The sequence below is a fragment of the Podarcis vaucheri genome (assembly GCF_965113315.1).
Source record: "Podarcis vaucheri genome assembly, chromosome: 3".
Lineage (NCBI taxonomy): Eukaryota > Metazoa > Chordata > Lepidosauria > Squamata > Lacertidae > Podarcis > Podarcis vaucheri.
Window position 1 is genome coordinate 40,117,173 of NC_138761.1, and position 17,220 is coordinate 40,134,392.

The window sequence follows — 17,220 nt, forward strand, 5'->3', positions numbered from 1 at the left end:
TGGGGTGGGGGGGGGGAGGGCAGAACCGAGTTAACTGTGATGCAATTAGTTAGTTAAGTATTTTTATTTATTTACTTGGGGGGGGCAGCTGCTCCTTCTGCATCCCCCTGGCTACGCCCATGCCACCTGGGCGAAGAATGGGTGGTTCTCAAAAGGTGGCCAGGTAGACGCGAGACCAAGGGCTCCTGCACCTTGCAAGTGGCACAGCTATTAAAGGTGCAGGAGCCCCGTCTTCTTCTTCTTCACACGAAAACCGCGCGCGCTGTTTTTACCAGCGCCTCTCACTCCCCTTAGCGCAGCCTCCAGTTCTGAAGGCGGGAGGTACCCATTATTTGGGCGGGGAGGGACGTACGTCGCCCTGACGATTTTTGTTTCAAACGCAAAGGGGACAACGCAGTCCTAAGCCCCGCCCCTGGGAATGGGCGGCTCCCGCATGCTGATTGGAGGCTGCGCTAAAAGCCCCTGGCGGGGCGGGGCTGAGCTTGCATCTCTAGCGCCGGCCCTTGGCAACGCTTCGTTTCCCTAGCAACCGCCCACCCCCCACCCCCGAGGACTAAGCAGGCAAGTGGGATAGCGCGGCCCGAGAGACGGGCGTGTGCTGGGACCAGTCGGGAAAGGGGAGAAGAGGGACCCTCGAGACTTCCGGGTTAGCAAAATGTGAAGGTAGCACTCGGGGTGCAGAGGGGCCATCCGTGAAAGGGGAACAACAGGTCGAAGATTTATTGGTTTGTTTATTGATTTATCGCATCTGTGCACCACCTTTTCCCTCCAAGGAAGTCAAGGTGGTGTGCATGTTTCTCCCTGCATGGCTAAATGACCCTTGGGGTCCCCCCTTCCAGCTCTACAATTCTAAGCTGCTATGACTCCCCCTCCTCACTGAATCCCCACAACAGCTCTGCGAGGTAGCTTATAGGCTGAGAGGCAGTGACTGGCCCAAGGTCACCCAGTGAGCTTCTTGCCTAAGTGGGGATTTGAACTCTGGTCTTGTAGGTCCTAGTCAGGCTACGCCACACTAGCTCAGCAGGTAGGGGACCCCACAAAGCAATTGGAAGAACGAGGATGAAGGCAACCCCTAAGCCCTTTCCCCAGCACTCCTGCTGCCACCTCTCTTTTGATATATATTCCAACTATATAATTCTATGATTCTCTCTCTCTCTGTGTGTGTATTTTCACAGGCTATAATACGGAGGAAAGAACAGGGTTCCTTTAAAGTAAGAGGCAGGCAGTTCTGCTGTCATAAATGTGAGATCTTGGCCTTCTAATTACTCTGGGTTAGGTGCCAAAGGCTGGTGGTTCCCTTTTTGTACAGTTACGGTGAATTTGGAAAACTCACTTTATCCATTCCACAGACACACACTGAGAGACCAGGAGAAAGCTCACCCTTTTGCCATCCTTGAAGTTTGGGGTGGTTTAGGGGTAACTAAAAGTATTTCCAAGTGATCTGTTGTTTCTAAGGACTGCAAACTAGAATTCATATTGGGAATGCAAAAGGGGTGGGGGGAGCTTTTTCAGTAAACATTTAAAATATGGCTAAAGTAACTGTGTACGTGTGAAGAAATACTGAGAGCTTTTGGAGAATAGCAAATGGTGCAAAGCTATTGATTAGTGGATTTTAATCCCTTTCTCTTTCACAATATTTGTATTTAGTGCTTGAATTATGGGGAAAGAGAGATGGGGAGCTTTTAATGACAAGACACCTCCCATGGACTGCCCCGCAATTTAGACAAGCCCCTCCCAGGCTTCTAAAAACATCATGAAAAATAGAGCACCTTCTCCTGTAATTGGAGCATTGCTTGCATAGAACTGTAGAATTGTAGAGTTGGAAGCGACCACGAGGGTCATCTAGCCCAACCCTCTGCAATTGTTGAGTGGGTGTTGCATCTACTCAGTACTGCACTATTAGAAGGCAAGGTTTATATAATGTTCATTTCAGTGGACTTTGTGTTGCATCTAAAAGCAGAAAATCTTTCCCAGTAAGTAGGTTTTATTTCTTAAATTAAAAGAAAGTTGAATTGAAAGGGCTTGACTATTAAAAAGCAGCTTAAAATAAAGAAATTGAATGAAGTACTTAAGGACATGGAAGAAAGTCAGTGATGTTTTTTCTTCTATGATTAAATCTATGGCTTATACATCCTTGTGCAAATTGTATAGATTGGAAATTGACTACATTTTGGCATTTTGTTGCATCTCTTTTAGCAGTACTTTTGCAATGCACTTGATATAGGCACAACGTGGGTGGAAAGTTACATATACATTTATATGCTATCTTCTAATTAACTGCATCTTAACATGCTGTTTAATGCAAAATGTCAAGAAAGGAGACTACATATATTATATGGCAGTGTGCCATTTATGGGAGCAGTTATGTTTTCAGCCAATGTTCATTTAATCTGAGATGATGAGTGAATAAGAAAGGCTATTTATCAAATAATAGCATATCACAGTGAGCGTATAACCACTTGGTATGCTAGTAATCTATACTGTGCTGTGAAAAATGAGAACTTTACATTTCCATACTGGAAGTGGAAAGCTGAAAAAACTGGAGGAGGGGGCATAAACTACCTGTTTGTACTTTGGCAGGGCAATATAATCTGTTTACTAAGTGGTCACATACATGTGGTAACTTGGTAGAAAGTTATCTAATCATCCATGAATATATGAATGTGAACCCAAAGCAGTACAGGGGAATATATGTCTGTACTGACAAAATAAGAAAATGAAGTATAGAACAGCCATGGTGATATGTGATTGCTGCGGTCAGGAGATCCTGTAAATTGATTCAGTGTGATAAATGACTCACTGCAAGACCTAGCACCTTACAACTCCCCAGGCATTTGATCACAGAGTTAATTCAGACACCTTGTGGAATCTGCATCACACCATAGCAACCTTACTCTGCTATATTTGTAATGACACTGAATGTGGAGTGAGTGAAACACACATGCTTTGTAAAAGCAAAAAGTAAGTTTGAACACTGTGTTGGGGTTTCTGCCTCATTTTCCTAGAACATTGCAATCCCTTCATAATACAGTGTACACAGCTCATGACTACAATAGAAAACAGCTTCTAGTGGAGAAATTACTGGCAATAGGTAGAGTCAGCAAAGTTTTATTTATTTACTAGAACTATAAGCAGTCTATTTTATTTATGTGTCTATAAAACCAGATATACTACTTAATAAAGTAAACATCTCTAAGTGGTTAACATAAAACAATGAAATTGCAAACAGCATTATCCAATTAATATTTTTTTTAAATCCTAAATAAAAACAAGCCCCCAAGGTATAAAACATTATTAATCCTGATTGCCAAATGAGCTTGCACTACTGTACGTAGGATGGGAAGAGCCCTACTTTCTGCCAAAACTATGAACACTTGCCTTTTTCAGTTTGCAGTGTATTCAGTCCACATGTGATTAATGGTAATTTGGTGGTTTCCCATTTCAGTCTCCCAGCCCTTTCAAAGGCAGGCTGCAATTGAAACTGCAGAATCACAACTCACTGTAGTCCACAAAAACTCATGCCGTAATAAATCTGTGGGTCTTTAAGGTGCCACAAGACGGGTTAACATGGCTCCCCTACTGGAATTTGTTGCAGCCAAATAAGTTTTCTAGCACAGGTTGACGCTAAATAGTTGGATGCTAAATTGATGCCATTTGATTTGTATGAGGAGGAAATTGAACGGCCCCCTTTTCCTGTAAGGAGATGTGGTGCCACTGTTGGTAGCAGGCTTTAGGTGGATTAGCTTAGGACAAGTGTATGTGCCATGCCTGTCATGTGGATTGTAAGAACATGGTGTGGTGTCACACTTCTAATTGAGATTTGAATTGTAAATACAGTGGTATCTCGCAAGACGAATGCCTCACAAGACGAAAAACGCGCAAGACGAAAGAGTTTTCCGTTTTTTGAGTCATTCCACAAGACGAATTTCCCTATGGGCTTGCTTCGCAAGACGAAACGTATTGCGAGTTCTTGCGAGTTTGTTTCCTTTTTCTTAAAGCCGCTAAGCCGTTAATAGCCGCTAAGCCGCTAATAGCCGTGCTTCGCAAGACAAAAAAACCGCAAGACAAAGAGACTCGCGGAACGGATTAATTTCGTCTTGCGAGGCACTACTGTAATCTTAAACCCAGGCTTTATTTTGGCTATACTAAGGCTACTAGTGATTTTTGGATAGCCCTAGAATAGTGGAATTGTGTACAAAAGGAAAGAAATCTAGGCGATGACTGCTGGATCCTAAAGCTTCCCATTTTTGTTGTTGTTGTTGTTTAGTTGTTTAGTCTTGTCTGACTCTTCATGACCCCATGGACCAGAGGACGCCAGGCACTCCTATCTTCCACTGCCTCCCGCAGTTTGGTCAAACTCATGCTGGTAGCTTCAATAACACTGTCCAAGCATCTCGTCCTCTGTCGTCCCCTTCTCCTTGTGCCCTCCATCTTTCCCAACACCAGGGTCTTTTCCAGGGAGTCTTCTCTTCTCATGAAATCTCAAAGCTTGCCATTTGGTCACCAGCAATAAGACTCCGTGGGAATTTTGCAACAAAGCATCACACTTTGCAGCAGATAATCACAAAATTTAGAAGAGTTTCAGGACATGTAAACTAAAGGGATGTGTGGTAAACTGCCTACAGAGCAGCACTTCTTTTGGATGGAGCCTCTCTCTTTAAAAGCAGCCCTCCATGCTGCCTTTAAGCTGTTCCTAAAACTCGGGGGAATTTCAGAAGTACTCCTCAGAACAGTCGGAAATAGAAATGATACTTCCCTGACCATGTGTGGAAATGCTTTTCCTGCATAAAGTGGCTCTTTGGATTCAAGCCATAGGCTTTATGAGCTACAACTGGCATTAGAGGTTTTAATGAACTGTTCTGCACTTGCAGGCTCCTTTTTTAAAAGTCAGTAGAGATTTAGTTGAAATTCACCTACAGCTGCTGTCTTGCTTTATGGAATATTTTATCATGAGATGTTTTATTTTTTTAATACAATTTTGAATGTGCATATTTTGACAATTAAATTCACAGTTGTTCCCAATATTTTTTTTAGAATCCTGCTCATTATTAATCGTTTATGCAGTTCATGGTGTTTTACAGAAATAAACTCATGTCCATGCCTGCCTCTTGGAAGAAGCTACAGTTGCACAGTGGTTCTTTTACTATTGTCCAGTAATATTTGGACTGTTTGGGAAGTGCAGAAAGCTTTTGAGTTTTCGTGCTTCGTGACCCCAGGGGGTTGTTCTTGCAATTGCCAACTGTTTTCTCTCTTCCATATTCTGGGATTGATGAAGATTGGAGTGACAAGATGGTTCTGGTCACAGCAGTCAGATCTGCAGAAGCCCTACGGATCTCTGACTGAGGAGCAGCGCTGGGCTGGCTTCACGCAGGAAGAAAGAATCACAGAGAGCAGAAACCACAGTTATGAGGTTTCTGTGTGGCTTTTGGGGTTAAGAATCTTAGTTGCCTGCAAGATTGCTCCACAATAGCTGATTTTCCACCCCCGCTAGGATTAGCTGGTCTCCAGTGGATATTATTCCATGTCATTTGGCCCTCGGGCAGCATTGTCTCACAATTTCTGTAGACACCTAAGTATCCATTTGACCTGGCCTCTCCCTGCCCTTCATTTCCGTGTTCTCTGCTTTGCTCTGTTACCTGCTGCTTGCTGCTACTATCTGAGAAGCCTTTGCAGACACATTATCAGTAACACAACATGAATAACTTGGCTTTGCCCCCTTGCATTCTTCAAAGGGTTTGTAGAGGTCTGCTCTTGTGATTTAGCAGGTTGTTTTTATCAGCACTACCCCAGACAGTTTGGGGGTTGAAAAATTGCCCATTGCAAAGGTTTCAAAGGCACCAGGGCTTTCACACACCAAAGGCTGCTTCTTATGTGTGCTTGAAAGCAAAATGGAGCAGCTTCATGAACAGGAAGGAAATAATGAGCTTGATCTCTGCCGTGGCACTGGCTTCTCTCTCTCTTTGTAATGGGAAGGTAGTGTATAAGATCAAAGCACTTCTCAGCAGAAGTGTGCCGGATTGGGGCACTAGTTTCTGCACAACTGCAGGTGTCTTTGTAGAAGGTTACGAGGACGTCTTGTGCACATGAACATTTTCCACTCTCAATTCACACATCCTATCCAACTTCTGTGCCGTCTTCATTGAGCTTAATGGGATTTACTCCTGGGTAGAGATGCACTGTTACTGCTTATTGTATGGGTTTTTTTTAGTTCCAGCCTTTTTTAACATGTTTTCTTTAAAAGCCTAGATGAGCACTTTGGTAAAATGAGAGAACGCTCAAATTTTAAACCTGGAAGAGATTAAGAGGCTGAGCATTCCCCCATTATGCCACAGTATTCACCTAGCATTTTAATGAAAAATCTCAGTAAGGACCTGCAGGATTGCCCACTTCTATAATGGTTTCCATGTTAAAATATAATTGTAAGCTTATTTAGCTCAGCAGGGGGAAACATTTGGACTTCCAGATGTTTCTGGACTAAAATTCCCACCTGCCTCAGCTAGCACAGCTAATGATCGGGGGCAAGTTGTAATCCAACAACATCTGGATGGCCACAGCTTCCCCACCACCGATCCAGTTCTTTGGAGGCCCTGAGCTCTGTTCTGTGATGGCATGCATTTCTAGTCTTATTTTTTAAAAGAGAGTTGGGGGAGCAAGTTCCAGTTATCCCCTTGCTTCAGAGCTATCCCCTCCAGTCAAAATGTGCAGACTATACTTTGCTATTGTGTTGTGCCTCTGTTTTGGCACTTCAACTCCTAGGATGTGGAATGGATGAACTGCAAATATGTTGTCTGCATGATCCTTAAGAAATATGGGTACTGCAGGTGCGATTGGCGTGTGAAATTAGACTAGTTCAGAGAAAGGAGAAGGAGACTGCCAGATTCTCTTCTGTGCTTGGTTGGGTTTTTTTTAATGTATAAATATATTTTTACATCATGTGAGCCCCCTGCACTGACACCCTGCTGCATTTTGATGTGAAACCACCACTTCAGTGTGCTTATAAATCCAATTTGCGTATGACTCACTTCATATAATTGCTTCATCTTAGGAGACATTTAATAGCTCTGGAAAAGGTGAAACAAACTTCTGATGTAAACAACTTCCAGTTATTAAATGTTCTTATATTCTCAGAACTTGGTCCAGTGAAACAGTCTGTCTCCCTTCCTTGTTTTGTTATGTGCATTGGTGGAGCTAATAATTGATTGGACTACATCAGAAATTTAAATAATGCAGTTGTAAGGAACTTCTTCCTCCCTACACTTGTAGTATAATGCACCAAATCAAATATTTTATTAGCATCAGTGAGTGGTACTGACTTCTGGATTTTTCTAGGAGGAATGGCTCCTGAACTTTAGTGTTCCAGTTTGCGCAGAACTTTCAAACCATTCTAAGAGAGGGAGAGAGAGAAGAGAGAGAGAGGTTTTACCCCAGCACTTCAAGATGCAGGAGCCAGTTGCTGCAGACCCCAATGCAGTCCCTCCCCCAAGCCGTACCAGAAACCCAGCAGCTAACCCTCGGCGAATGCGGCGGATTATAGCTGAGGATCCTGAGTGGAGTCTAGCTATAGTGCCACAGCTCACAGAGCTCTGCATACAGCACATAATCAACAACTTTGAAAGTAAGTAATTTCTCCTCCTCTGGTTTCTCTTGCTGAGAATGAACCTTTAAATCACAGGTTGCAATTATACATGCAATTGAGGACTGAGTTTTTAAAAATGAAACTAAGTGGAATGGCTCTTTAAAAATGCAAGGGAATTATTCCATAGACCAAGGGTAGCTAATGTGGTGCCGTCCATCACAACTCCCTTTCTTCCTGACCATGTAGTTGATGGGAACTGTAGTCCTAAACAACTTTTGGAGGGTACCACTTTGGCTGCTCTAGACCAAGTCATTCCTGCTGCTGATTCTTGATAACCAGTCAATACCTTTATTTTTGCCTTGTTTTGAAGCATTGTAGTCTACAGTATAACACAAAACTTTCATTTGTTCCTAGGGAATCCTGGAAATTATTGTTCTGGGAGTAGGGCTTGGTCTTCCTAATGGAATTCTTAGCATCCTCAGCAAATTACTCCTCTCAAGATTATTTAGTGGAAGCGCTGCTAAACTTGTACAAACTCAAATGTGTGTTGCTTTCAGCATATGATGCTATGTCTGAATAATTGTTTAATCTGCTGGTGCTATTCTAATGCTAAAAGGTTATCTGCATGTTTTATTTACTGCTGTTGTTTGAGTTTTTTAGTGTTGCTGTTTTTTCTTATTCTTTTGTAATAATTGAGATGCATATTCTGTTGTTTTATTGGTTACTGTAACTTGCTTTGGGGAGGATAATTTAAAAATCAAACAGACAAACAAATAATCTATCTAAACCTAGCAAATAGATCTTCTATAAAAAGCTATAAAAAGCAGCAAACAGACACCACATTCCAAAAGGCTCACTCCTCTTCTTTCCAACCAGGTAATCCTATTTTGAATAGCCTCCTTCCTGATCACCAAAGGAAGGTGCTGGACAAAGTCTCCACAAGTCTGCCCCTTACTGTGACTGCCAACCTGATTAGTGATGAAGGTTATTGGAAACGATGTTGCATTGCGAGATGGGCAGTTTGTGACGTGTCCCGTTATGGAAACAGCTGGAAGCGGATGTTTTTTGAACGTCACTTGGAGAACATCTTGAAGTTCTACATTCCAGACACCACTAACCCCAACCAGGTCCTGGATGTCATCCCACTCTGCAAGGAATATGTCAAGAAGCTAGATATCGACCAGTTCCTTCCACCTGTGAAAATAGATCAGAAGAAGGAAGATGAAGAAGCCTCTGATACAGAAAGTGATTCTGGAATGGATGAACCTTCCATGGACCATTTTGATATGAGTATGCTCACTCCAGCGCTCTGTCACCTAGAGGAGCTGCACTTATCTTATGGCGTTAAAGATTGTGGCATGAATTTTGAGTGGAATCTTTTTGAGTTCACCTACCGGGACTGCTGCTCCCTGGCCAATGCTGTCAAGAAGTGTCCAACTTTAAAAGTAACTTGCCATATACAGTTCTATACTTTTTAGAAACCCTGAACCTAGAATGATGGTTCCCAAGGGTCAGAGGACAATTTAAAACCTTTAGTGAATAATTTTGTCCAAATCATTACGTGACATCAGTACAGTAGGCCCACAACTTAGGTTACATTCCGGGGATCGTGCCTAAAGCCAAAATTGCATTTAGTCAAAGCACATTAGGTTCAATGGCGGGTGGGATTGCCAAAGTCTTTTTTCCCCAAATGCCTGCCCCCTTTCCACTCATTTTTTAATTTTTTAAACCTTTTTTTTTTTTGCTAAGCACGGAAAGCTGAATGCACACAAATGTACATAAGGTGCAGGCTTACTGTACTTCCATGGCCACAGAGAGCCCCCTTTGCACCATACTTGTATACTAATCTCAAACACTCTTATATTGAAGTTAGATGCCATTACAACTGAGTGATGGGAGCCACTCTTCCTTAGCTTCAGCTGGTGTAGATGGGGTCAGCTACATGGATTCTTCCCACCTGGTCCCAGCTGTGCAAGGTTGATGTGCAAAGATTGACCCTGCTTGCATGGCACACCTGTCAAGTGTCCTGGAAAAAATGGGACATCCCTTTTTTTGTATGAGATCACGGTGGCCATTTGGGGGGCAGCGCTCTTGCGCTGAAAAAAAGTGCTTTTAGGGGGTGGAATTGTAGTGTGGGTCATGCGACTTGCCCCGGAGCGTGGTCCGGAAGACGTGTGAACTGTTTTTTGAAATTAAAAAGTTGGACAGTATGACATGGTACTAAAGCTTTAAACATTAAAGCAGTGAGATGAAGCCTTGGTAAATAAGCTCTTAAATCTCAACTTCAAGCCCCATGGATTTAAATTGGAAACCCTCCTTCCCCAAAAAAGGCCAAATAAGGCAAGGTTTGGGAGACCCACTATTTAATCTCTTGACATTTCCATTTTACTTAAAAGCAGCCACAGAGCCTCCAGACTGGAGCTACAGTGCCAGGAGAGGGGGCATTTAACCACATATTTCAGCATCTTTCTCTGATCAAAATCCCTCGCTCAAGTGGCAGTCTAGATCAGGAAAATTACTTGGGGGAAAGAGTTAGGTCTTCCTCCTCCTGCGGTACAGGCCTAATCCAACATGGGTGGCCCTCTTTAGCAACTCTTTAAGAGAGAAAAAAACAAGTGAAGAGAGATTCAATTGTGGGTCTCCCACATCTTGTTGAGTTTGGTCCTAATGTGGCTTGCATTAAAACAACAGCCTTAAGGTTCCTTTTCAAACTGCTCCTCCCCAATATATTTATAATGTAGACATCTGCATAAGAGGGTTAAATGAGGAAGCAAGGTAAGCAATAGCCTCTACTGGTTGCTAGAGACCTACAGTTCCTCAAAAAAAATAAGACGATGGGTGGAATGACCTTTCAACTCTGCACCCTCACACCACCCCCAGTAGTGTACAAAAGCTATCCATTGGCTTACAACACTTGAAAGACTTGTGTTGTATCTCACTCTTGATGACTGAACCACCCCTCTACCTGCCAGCTTAGATCACATAAAAGCTTGAGCCTGCTTAGGGGCAATGGAGAAATCTTTGATTCTAAATTCCAATATTTCTGAGAAAATTAGGCAAAATTAACCACAGACTTACTGTCTGAACTACGGAGCCTTTCAGACAACTCCTTGTGGTTCCAGATTGTTAGAGCAGTTTAAGAGCCTTTTACGGGAAATACAGGTTACACTTATTGCTTCTGATATGTGAACTTTTTCAAAAAAACAGCTAAGGCAATGAACTGTCCAAATCCCTTGCCTTTCAGTGAAAACTGAGTGGTTCGAGGCACAAATAAAATAAAAATTGTCTGAAATATTTTTCTTTATCAAAACGTGTAACCTTATTCTTCTGCTGCAGGTCTTCAAACTGTCCCGAAGCAAAGTGGATGACGAAAAATCTCGTGTGCTGATCCATGAACTATTAGACCACCCCTCGTTAACAGAACTAAACTTATCTCACAATCTGATAGCAGACCGGGGAGCACGAGCTGTTGGCAAACTGATCAACCGCAGCAAGATAGTAACCCTTAACCTTTGTGATAACAGGATCCGTGCTCAAGGAGCCCAGGCGATTGCTCACGCCTTGTCCAAGAATTCCGTTCTGACGTCCCTCAATCTGCGTCTCAACTGCATTGAGGATGAGGGAGGCCAAGCCATTTGCCACGCCCTCTTGGCTAACGACACTCTGACAAATCTTCACTTGGGTGGCAATGAGTTGTCAGAGCCAACGGCCACCCTTTTCTCTCAGGTCCTTGCTCAGAACACGGCTCTGACTCACATCAACCTCTCCTGCAACCACATTGGGCTAGTACGCAATCTCTTTTCCTACAAGGGGGATGGGCACATAGCACTTGTATAGAATGTTCAAAGCGCTTTACATGCATTATCTTAAGTAATCCTTACAACCTTGTAAAATAGGTCAGATGATGTTTCTTTTGAAGCTGGGAGATAGTGGCTTGTCATCCCACAGTGAATTTTTGGCTGGGATAGACTTGGACTGGCCTGCATGTGTAGGAGAATGAGGTGGGGGTTGAAAATATTAAACTCCCTGCTAGCAGAAGAGGGTCACATCACAGGGAGCTTCTAGCTTAATCCACTCCTCCTCGTGCTAGTTTTTAATTTGCAGAATTTTGTTTTGTGTTTAACTCAAAACCGAAGTAGCACAGTCCATGTGATTTTGTACTATAGCAAATTGAAAGTGTGTGTGTGTGTGTGTGTGTGTGTGTAGGAACATTTGTAGTATAAAAAATGAAGGGATTCTAGCAGCCACTGTTTTGTTTATTTTATTTGTTTTGTTTTGTTGTGTTGTGCTTTATGATGGGCGTAAAGCCGAATAAACATTTTCCTTCGTTCGTTCACACTGACTGCAGCCAAAGCAGTATAACCACCCTTAAACTTTTGCAGGTGCAAATGGTATTGAAAGTGTGATTGCACATAACCACCCTGATAGTATGATGAGCACAAATCGTGATGAATGTACAATACAGTGGTGCCCCGCAAGACGAATGCCTCGCAAGACGGAAAACTCGCTAGACGAAAGAGTTTTCCGTTTTGGAGGTGCTTCGCAAAACGAATTTCCTATGGGCTTGCTTCGCAAGACGACAATGTCTTGCTAGTTCCTGCTGGTTTTTTTCCCTCCCCCCCTTTTTCTAAGCCGCTAAGCCGCTTATCAGCTGATCCGATCAGCAGATAAGCCGCTAAAAGCTGCTAATAGCGCTAATCCGTTAATGGGCTTGCTTCGCAAGACGAAAAAACCGCTAGACAAAGAGAATCACAGAACGGATTCTTTTCGTCTTGCGAGGCACCACTGTAATGTCTTGTGGGGCCCCTAAAATACTTTCTGTGGTTTGCTAGCAATAGACCCAGAATATATATCTAGCTTACACTGAAGGATGAACGTTCTTATTTCTCTGCTTAGCAGCAGAGAAAGCTGCTGCAGAATGGGCTGTTTCAAATTGTGTTCAGGAACTCTACATTGCAGCATTATGTGTGACTACATTTTACACATCTTTTCTTAATTTGATAATGTGGCAACAGGTGATTGATGCAACCTGTTAGGTATGTATTTCTGTTCATTTCTATATAATGTTGCTGCAGAAAATAGCATACCAGCTGCTTTGCCATCTTTTCCTAGTTTGTGCCAGATTCCAGGTAGCTAATGGGCTTAAACGAAATGGCAATATTCCAATTTCTGAAGATGGTATGATTGATTTCCCAAGAAATTATTCTAAATTCTGGGTGTCTGCAAGAGTAGGGTCCTTCATCTAATTGAGTGATGACTTTTTCTTAAAATCCAGACTGGGACGGGGCAGGGCAGAAGGGGCAAGAGGATACAGAACAGAACGCCACTCCAGAGACATGTCAGCCCATGTCGCAGCTCAGAAATCTCTACTTTTTATCACATGCTTTTAAGATCTGTCTGGTGCATCTATCATGATACTATCACCTGCTTTTAGTTCTTGTCATGCCAATACTGCTCCCTGTGAGTCTGTCACATGCTTTTTTAGATGCCTCAGAGGTTGAGGGAGTTAATGACTTCTTGTCTCTTTCCCCCAGGATGCCAAAATCTTACCGAATTGCCTAAGCAAACACTTTATCATCTCTTGACATGGTAATGAGGAGGTAGGAAGATGTCACTGTCATAATGACACTTTCATAACGGGGAGCGTGACACACCATCCATTCTGTGAGCATTTGGCAATAAGCAGCAGTAGCTTGATGAATAGGTGACAGGAGAGGTTGACAAATCTGCTTGCTTTGGTGAGCATCCCTCTCTACTCCAAGAGGCACAGTTTCGGGCTAAAGGGACAAGTGCCTGGAACTGGGAAGGAGGGTGCAACACATTCTAAGCATTCTAAGCACCTCGGAATCTCAGCACAGCAGGGTTTCAGAGGCAACCTCCACACAAGGAACTCATCCCCGTCCTCATGCTTGGACTCTTCTAACACACACACACTGTGATCTGTTCCCATGCATAAGCTCCTGCTATCCCCAGGGTCATTGTCCCTGTTTGTCCTCCTGCCAGCCATCCCTTTCTCCTGCCTATGCATGATGAACTCAGACTGGTAGTTATTGAAGGAGCATGTTGGAAACACCAGTCTCTGTCTCTCTCTCTCTCTCTCTCTCTCTCTCTCTCTCTCTCTCTCTCTTTGTGTGTGTGTGTGTGTGTGTGTGTGTCAGTCAGTCAAACAGTAATTTCTAGCTTAACTGCACAAGCATTCTCTATCTTCAGTAGTGTGCATGCACACAAAAGCTCATACCAAGAACAAACTTAGTTGGTCACTGCTACTGGACAATTCTTTTATGTTTTTAAAATATATTTCTACAAGCACTCCCTATTTTAGAGTAGGAGTTGCTACAGTAACTCAGTGCTCAAAAGATGGACTCTTTCCCGCCCCCCTCCATAGAAATTTTATTAAACTTTTAGACAATGAAACAACAACCCCAAGGAAGCAATTCCATCAAAAACAAGAACTCTGGTATGAACATTTACACCCAGTTTATAGGTCATACAGCTTATAGGTCACAATAGTTATCAAGATACATATCATCTCCATGGGCATTCTTGAGAGGGGGAAGAATAATATTTCCCCTGCTTATTAACATAAGCAAAAAAGGGAAGTCATATGTCACCAAAATCGATTGTCCCTTTCACAGGTCTTCATCTTGTGAGATCTGAGTTAACCACTTCCCACACATTATTAATCCAGTTATAGAATGGAATTGCAAGCTTTGTTTTCCAATGTTGTGCTATTATGAGTCTTGCAGTGGTTAATAAAAGGCTGGCCAATTCTCTGTGCTGGAGAGAGCGTTAGAGGACTGTTGATATGTGCACAGCATATGAAATGTTTTCACACTGGCAGAAGCAGTTTTGTTGCTCTGAATCTTTGGATGAAGGGTGGTATATACATTTAATAAATGTTATGTACAGGATGATTTATTATTTTGAAAGTTCTTCAGTTTATAGGACCTCCTAGTGGCATGCTGTTTATTGAGCGTTCTTCACAATTTGTATTTATGATATTATGGGAGCAGTTAGACCTGATCACACTTTCAATACCACTTGTACTTGCAAAGGTTTTGGGCTGGTCATACTTATTCATTTGCAAAATAATAATAATACCTTTATTGTCACAGGACAACCTGTGTACAATGAAATTAAACAAGCCCCCCTCCCCCCCAAAAAACCTCAATCTTATCAAACAACACACCACCTTGCAAGTCAATTTTGCTATGTTATTTTCTGCTCAACAGCCTAACAGCCCACGTCCCATAGCTTCCTGCTAAAATCTGATAGCTTTTCCTACCACAAATGTTCAGGTGGGATTTTTGCCGCTCTAGATGGTGATAAGGTGATAATATTGGGCAAGCATTGCAGAAGAACTACTGAAGTTGAATAATGTGTGGATGCCCAGTATAAATCCGCCACTACTTCATTATAATCACAAGTAGTGACATCCTCTGAATATACCTTTATATACCTGTCAACTAAGACTTCACTTAACACGTTTGATGAAATAGGCTTCAGCCCATGAAAACTTATGCTATAATAACTTTGTTGGTCTACGGGCACCACAAGATTTCATTGTCTTTTCTTTTTGTAAATAAAAAATAGCATGTAAGGAAGCATGTTTGCCCCTTCCTCGAGACATTTTTAGGTCTTAGTTGCAAACCAGCCAAGGTGCTTTGGGGCAATGTGGTTTAAACCCGAGGGTTGCTTGTGTGCATGTGTGTTTTTGACCTTCAGCCTAGTCTTTTTATTGATTCCAGGATGGAGGGAAGCAGCTGCTGGAAGGCATGACTGATAACAAGACAGTGGTAGAATTTGACCTGAGGCTGGCAGAGGTGGGCCAAGAGAGTGAATACCTCATTAACCAGGCCATAAAGACCAACCAGGAACTAGCCCGATTCAAAAGCCTGCAGCACCCGCCCTCTGCACCTGTCCCACATACGGTTGAAGAAAAACACCCCGAACAAGGCTAGCATTTCCTGTGTTTTTGTCTTCACCATGTTAGATTAAATGCCTATTTTATTATCTGCTAAGCATTGTGCTCAGAAGTTCCTTCTTAGCTGTGTTTGATCTTGGCTGGCCATGGCTTCCTTTCCTCCTCCTCTTCATCTTTCCATGAAGCCTGTGGCACAAGTCCCTTGGTCCCATGTCATATTGCACCTGAGCCTGGGCCGAACCCTAGCAGGGGTGACGGAAAGCACGTGGCCTCCCTGTTTACTCCTTCCTCCTCTTGCTCTGTTATTCCTCTTTGTCAGATTTTAGATCGGAAGCTGCTAAAGGCAGGGACTTCCACTCTGTAAAGTACACCCTGATGGAGCTAGATTATTAATCATTGATTAAATCTTTTTAAATCATTTTTCACAGGGCATTCTGGGAACTGAACATGACAATACTGTAAAAGCAGGTTAAGCAAGGCAGAGTATGTTGAAAGTGAGCTAGAGCTAACAAAATCCATCAGGTACAAGATTCTTGTTTAATAATTCACTGAATTTTTTGTAAATCTTTGAATGAAACTTTTCCTCTCTTTGCCACCCCATCAACCCTCTTTCCCCCTTCTGATCCCAAAGCAAAAGTCTTCTCAATAGCAGAAACAGCAAGCAGACCAAAAATGACTAAGGTTCAGCCTTCTGCTGCCATCACGGTCTAGTGGTGCTCTCAGCCTGGCCAAGCCGTGGTATTAACATGGGAAAGCAGGGAGCTGTCCATTTGACCCTGCAACTGATGGTGCTGAATCCTGACAGAAGCCCCAAAACTTATTGCAGGATCACATCCTGCAATCCTCTGGTTTATACCCCAGGGCACACACCAGTCTACATTATCAGTGTCCCCCTCCCCCATTGGTCAAGGAGTATATTAGGAACGCAAACCTATTAATTGTACTTCTAAACTTCAAAAGGGTGTGTGCGCATTGTGGATGTATCACAAAACAGCCGTGCTCAAGGTGTACTGGTAATTGTTCCTCTGGAGTTTTGTTCCAGTTTAGATGCTGGGGAGGGGCAGTGTATTTTTTCCATCTGTTCAATTACGTAGTATAAATATTTGTGGCCTGTTAGCACATCATCCTAAGCCAATGGGCAACTCATCTAAATCTTGTGACTGTAAATGTGCCTTACTGTTGCTAGCTGTTGCTAAAGTGTGGGTTGATGTGAGGCCAGTGACAGAATCTGCTGTGACTTAAATGGCTTCCTGGGTGCAATTTGCTTTTGGATTTAGCCATCCAAACTTTCTAAGACCCAGTTATGTCTCTTGCAGTTGTTATCTTATTTTCCTTCTCCTGAGGAGATTCTCAGTAATAGGGTCAAGTGATGATTGCCAGGGGGAGGGCAGGCAACACCCTCCAAAGTCAAAGTCATGTGCAATGGGAAGACTCTCATTTTTAGCATCAAAGGGTACATCCCTGATCTGACCTCCAAAGTCTCCTGCTTTTTCAAGCTTCTCTCTGAAGACAGGATCAGAAAAGCTTTCTCTAGCTATTGCCCCAGGTTAGCACACAGCAGTGAAGTCACTTAAAATTCCACTAGGTGCTTTATTGCTTATATAATCTGAGGTCCTTGCTATGTCTCAGTATTTCCCTAGTAACAATTGCCATCAGAATGGTTTTCCTTGCTACACATCTTGTCTTTCCTCACTTCTTTAGGGTTGTTTTACATAACACA

At 42.8% G+C, this 17,220-nt stretch overlaps 1 protein-coding gene across 5 annotated transcripts; it reads left to right on the forward strand.

The window, feature by feature from the left end:
- The first annotated feature begins 542 nt into the window (after positions 1-542).
- On the forward strand, positions 543-15,597 carry DRC5 (dynein regulatory complex subunit 5). Of its 5 annotated transcripts, XM_082217038.1 has the most exons (6): positions 543-725; positions 7,330-7,615; positions 8,453-9,021; positions 10,913-11,362; positions 13,111-13,176; positions 15,325-15,446. In XM_082217038.1, the coding sequence occupies exons 2-5, from the start codon at positions 7,438-7,440 to the stop codon at positions 13,159-13,161; spliced, it is 1,248 nt and encodes a 415-aa protein (XP_082073164.1). In that variant the 5' UTR covers positions 543-725; positions 7,330-7,437; the 3' UTR covers positions 13,162-13,176; positions 15,325-15,446. The 5 variants fall into 5 exon arrangements, with proteins under 5 accessions (XP_082073164.1, XP_082073160.1, XP_082073161.1 ...); XM_082217034.1 differs by lacking the exon at positions 13,111-13,176 and having other exon boundaries at positions 15,325-15,597; XM_082217035.1 differs by lacking the exon at positions 13,111-13,176 and having other exon boundaries at positions 543-710; positions 15,325-15,597.
- Positions 15,598-17,220: the final 1,623 nt, after the last annotated feature.

Bases quoted from the DNA above. Each gene is read 5' to 3' on its own strand.
- DRC5 (XM_082217034.1), top strand. From the start codon at position 7,438: ATGCAGGAGCCAGTTGCTGCAGACCCCAATGCAGTCCCTCCCCCAAGC. The intron at 7,616-8,452 runs GTAAGTAATTTC...CTTTCCAACCAG, and splicing joins CATAATCAACAACTTTGAAA to GTAATCCTATTTTGAATAGC. The intron at 11,363-15,324 runs GTACGCAATCTC...TATTGATTCCAG, and splicing joins CCTGCAACCACATTGGGCTA to GATGGAGGGAAGCAGCTGCT.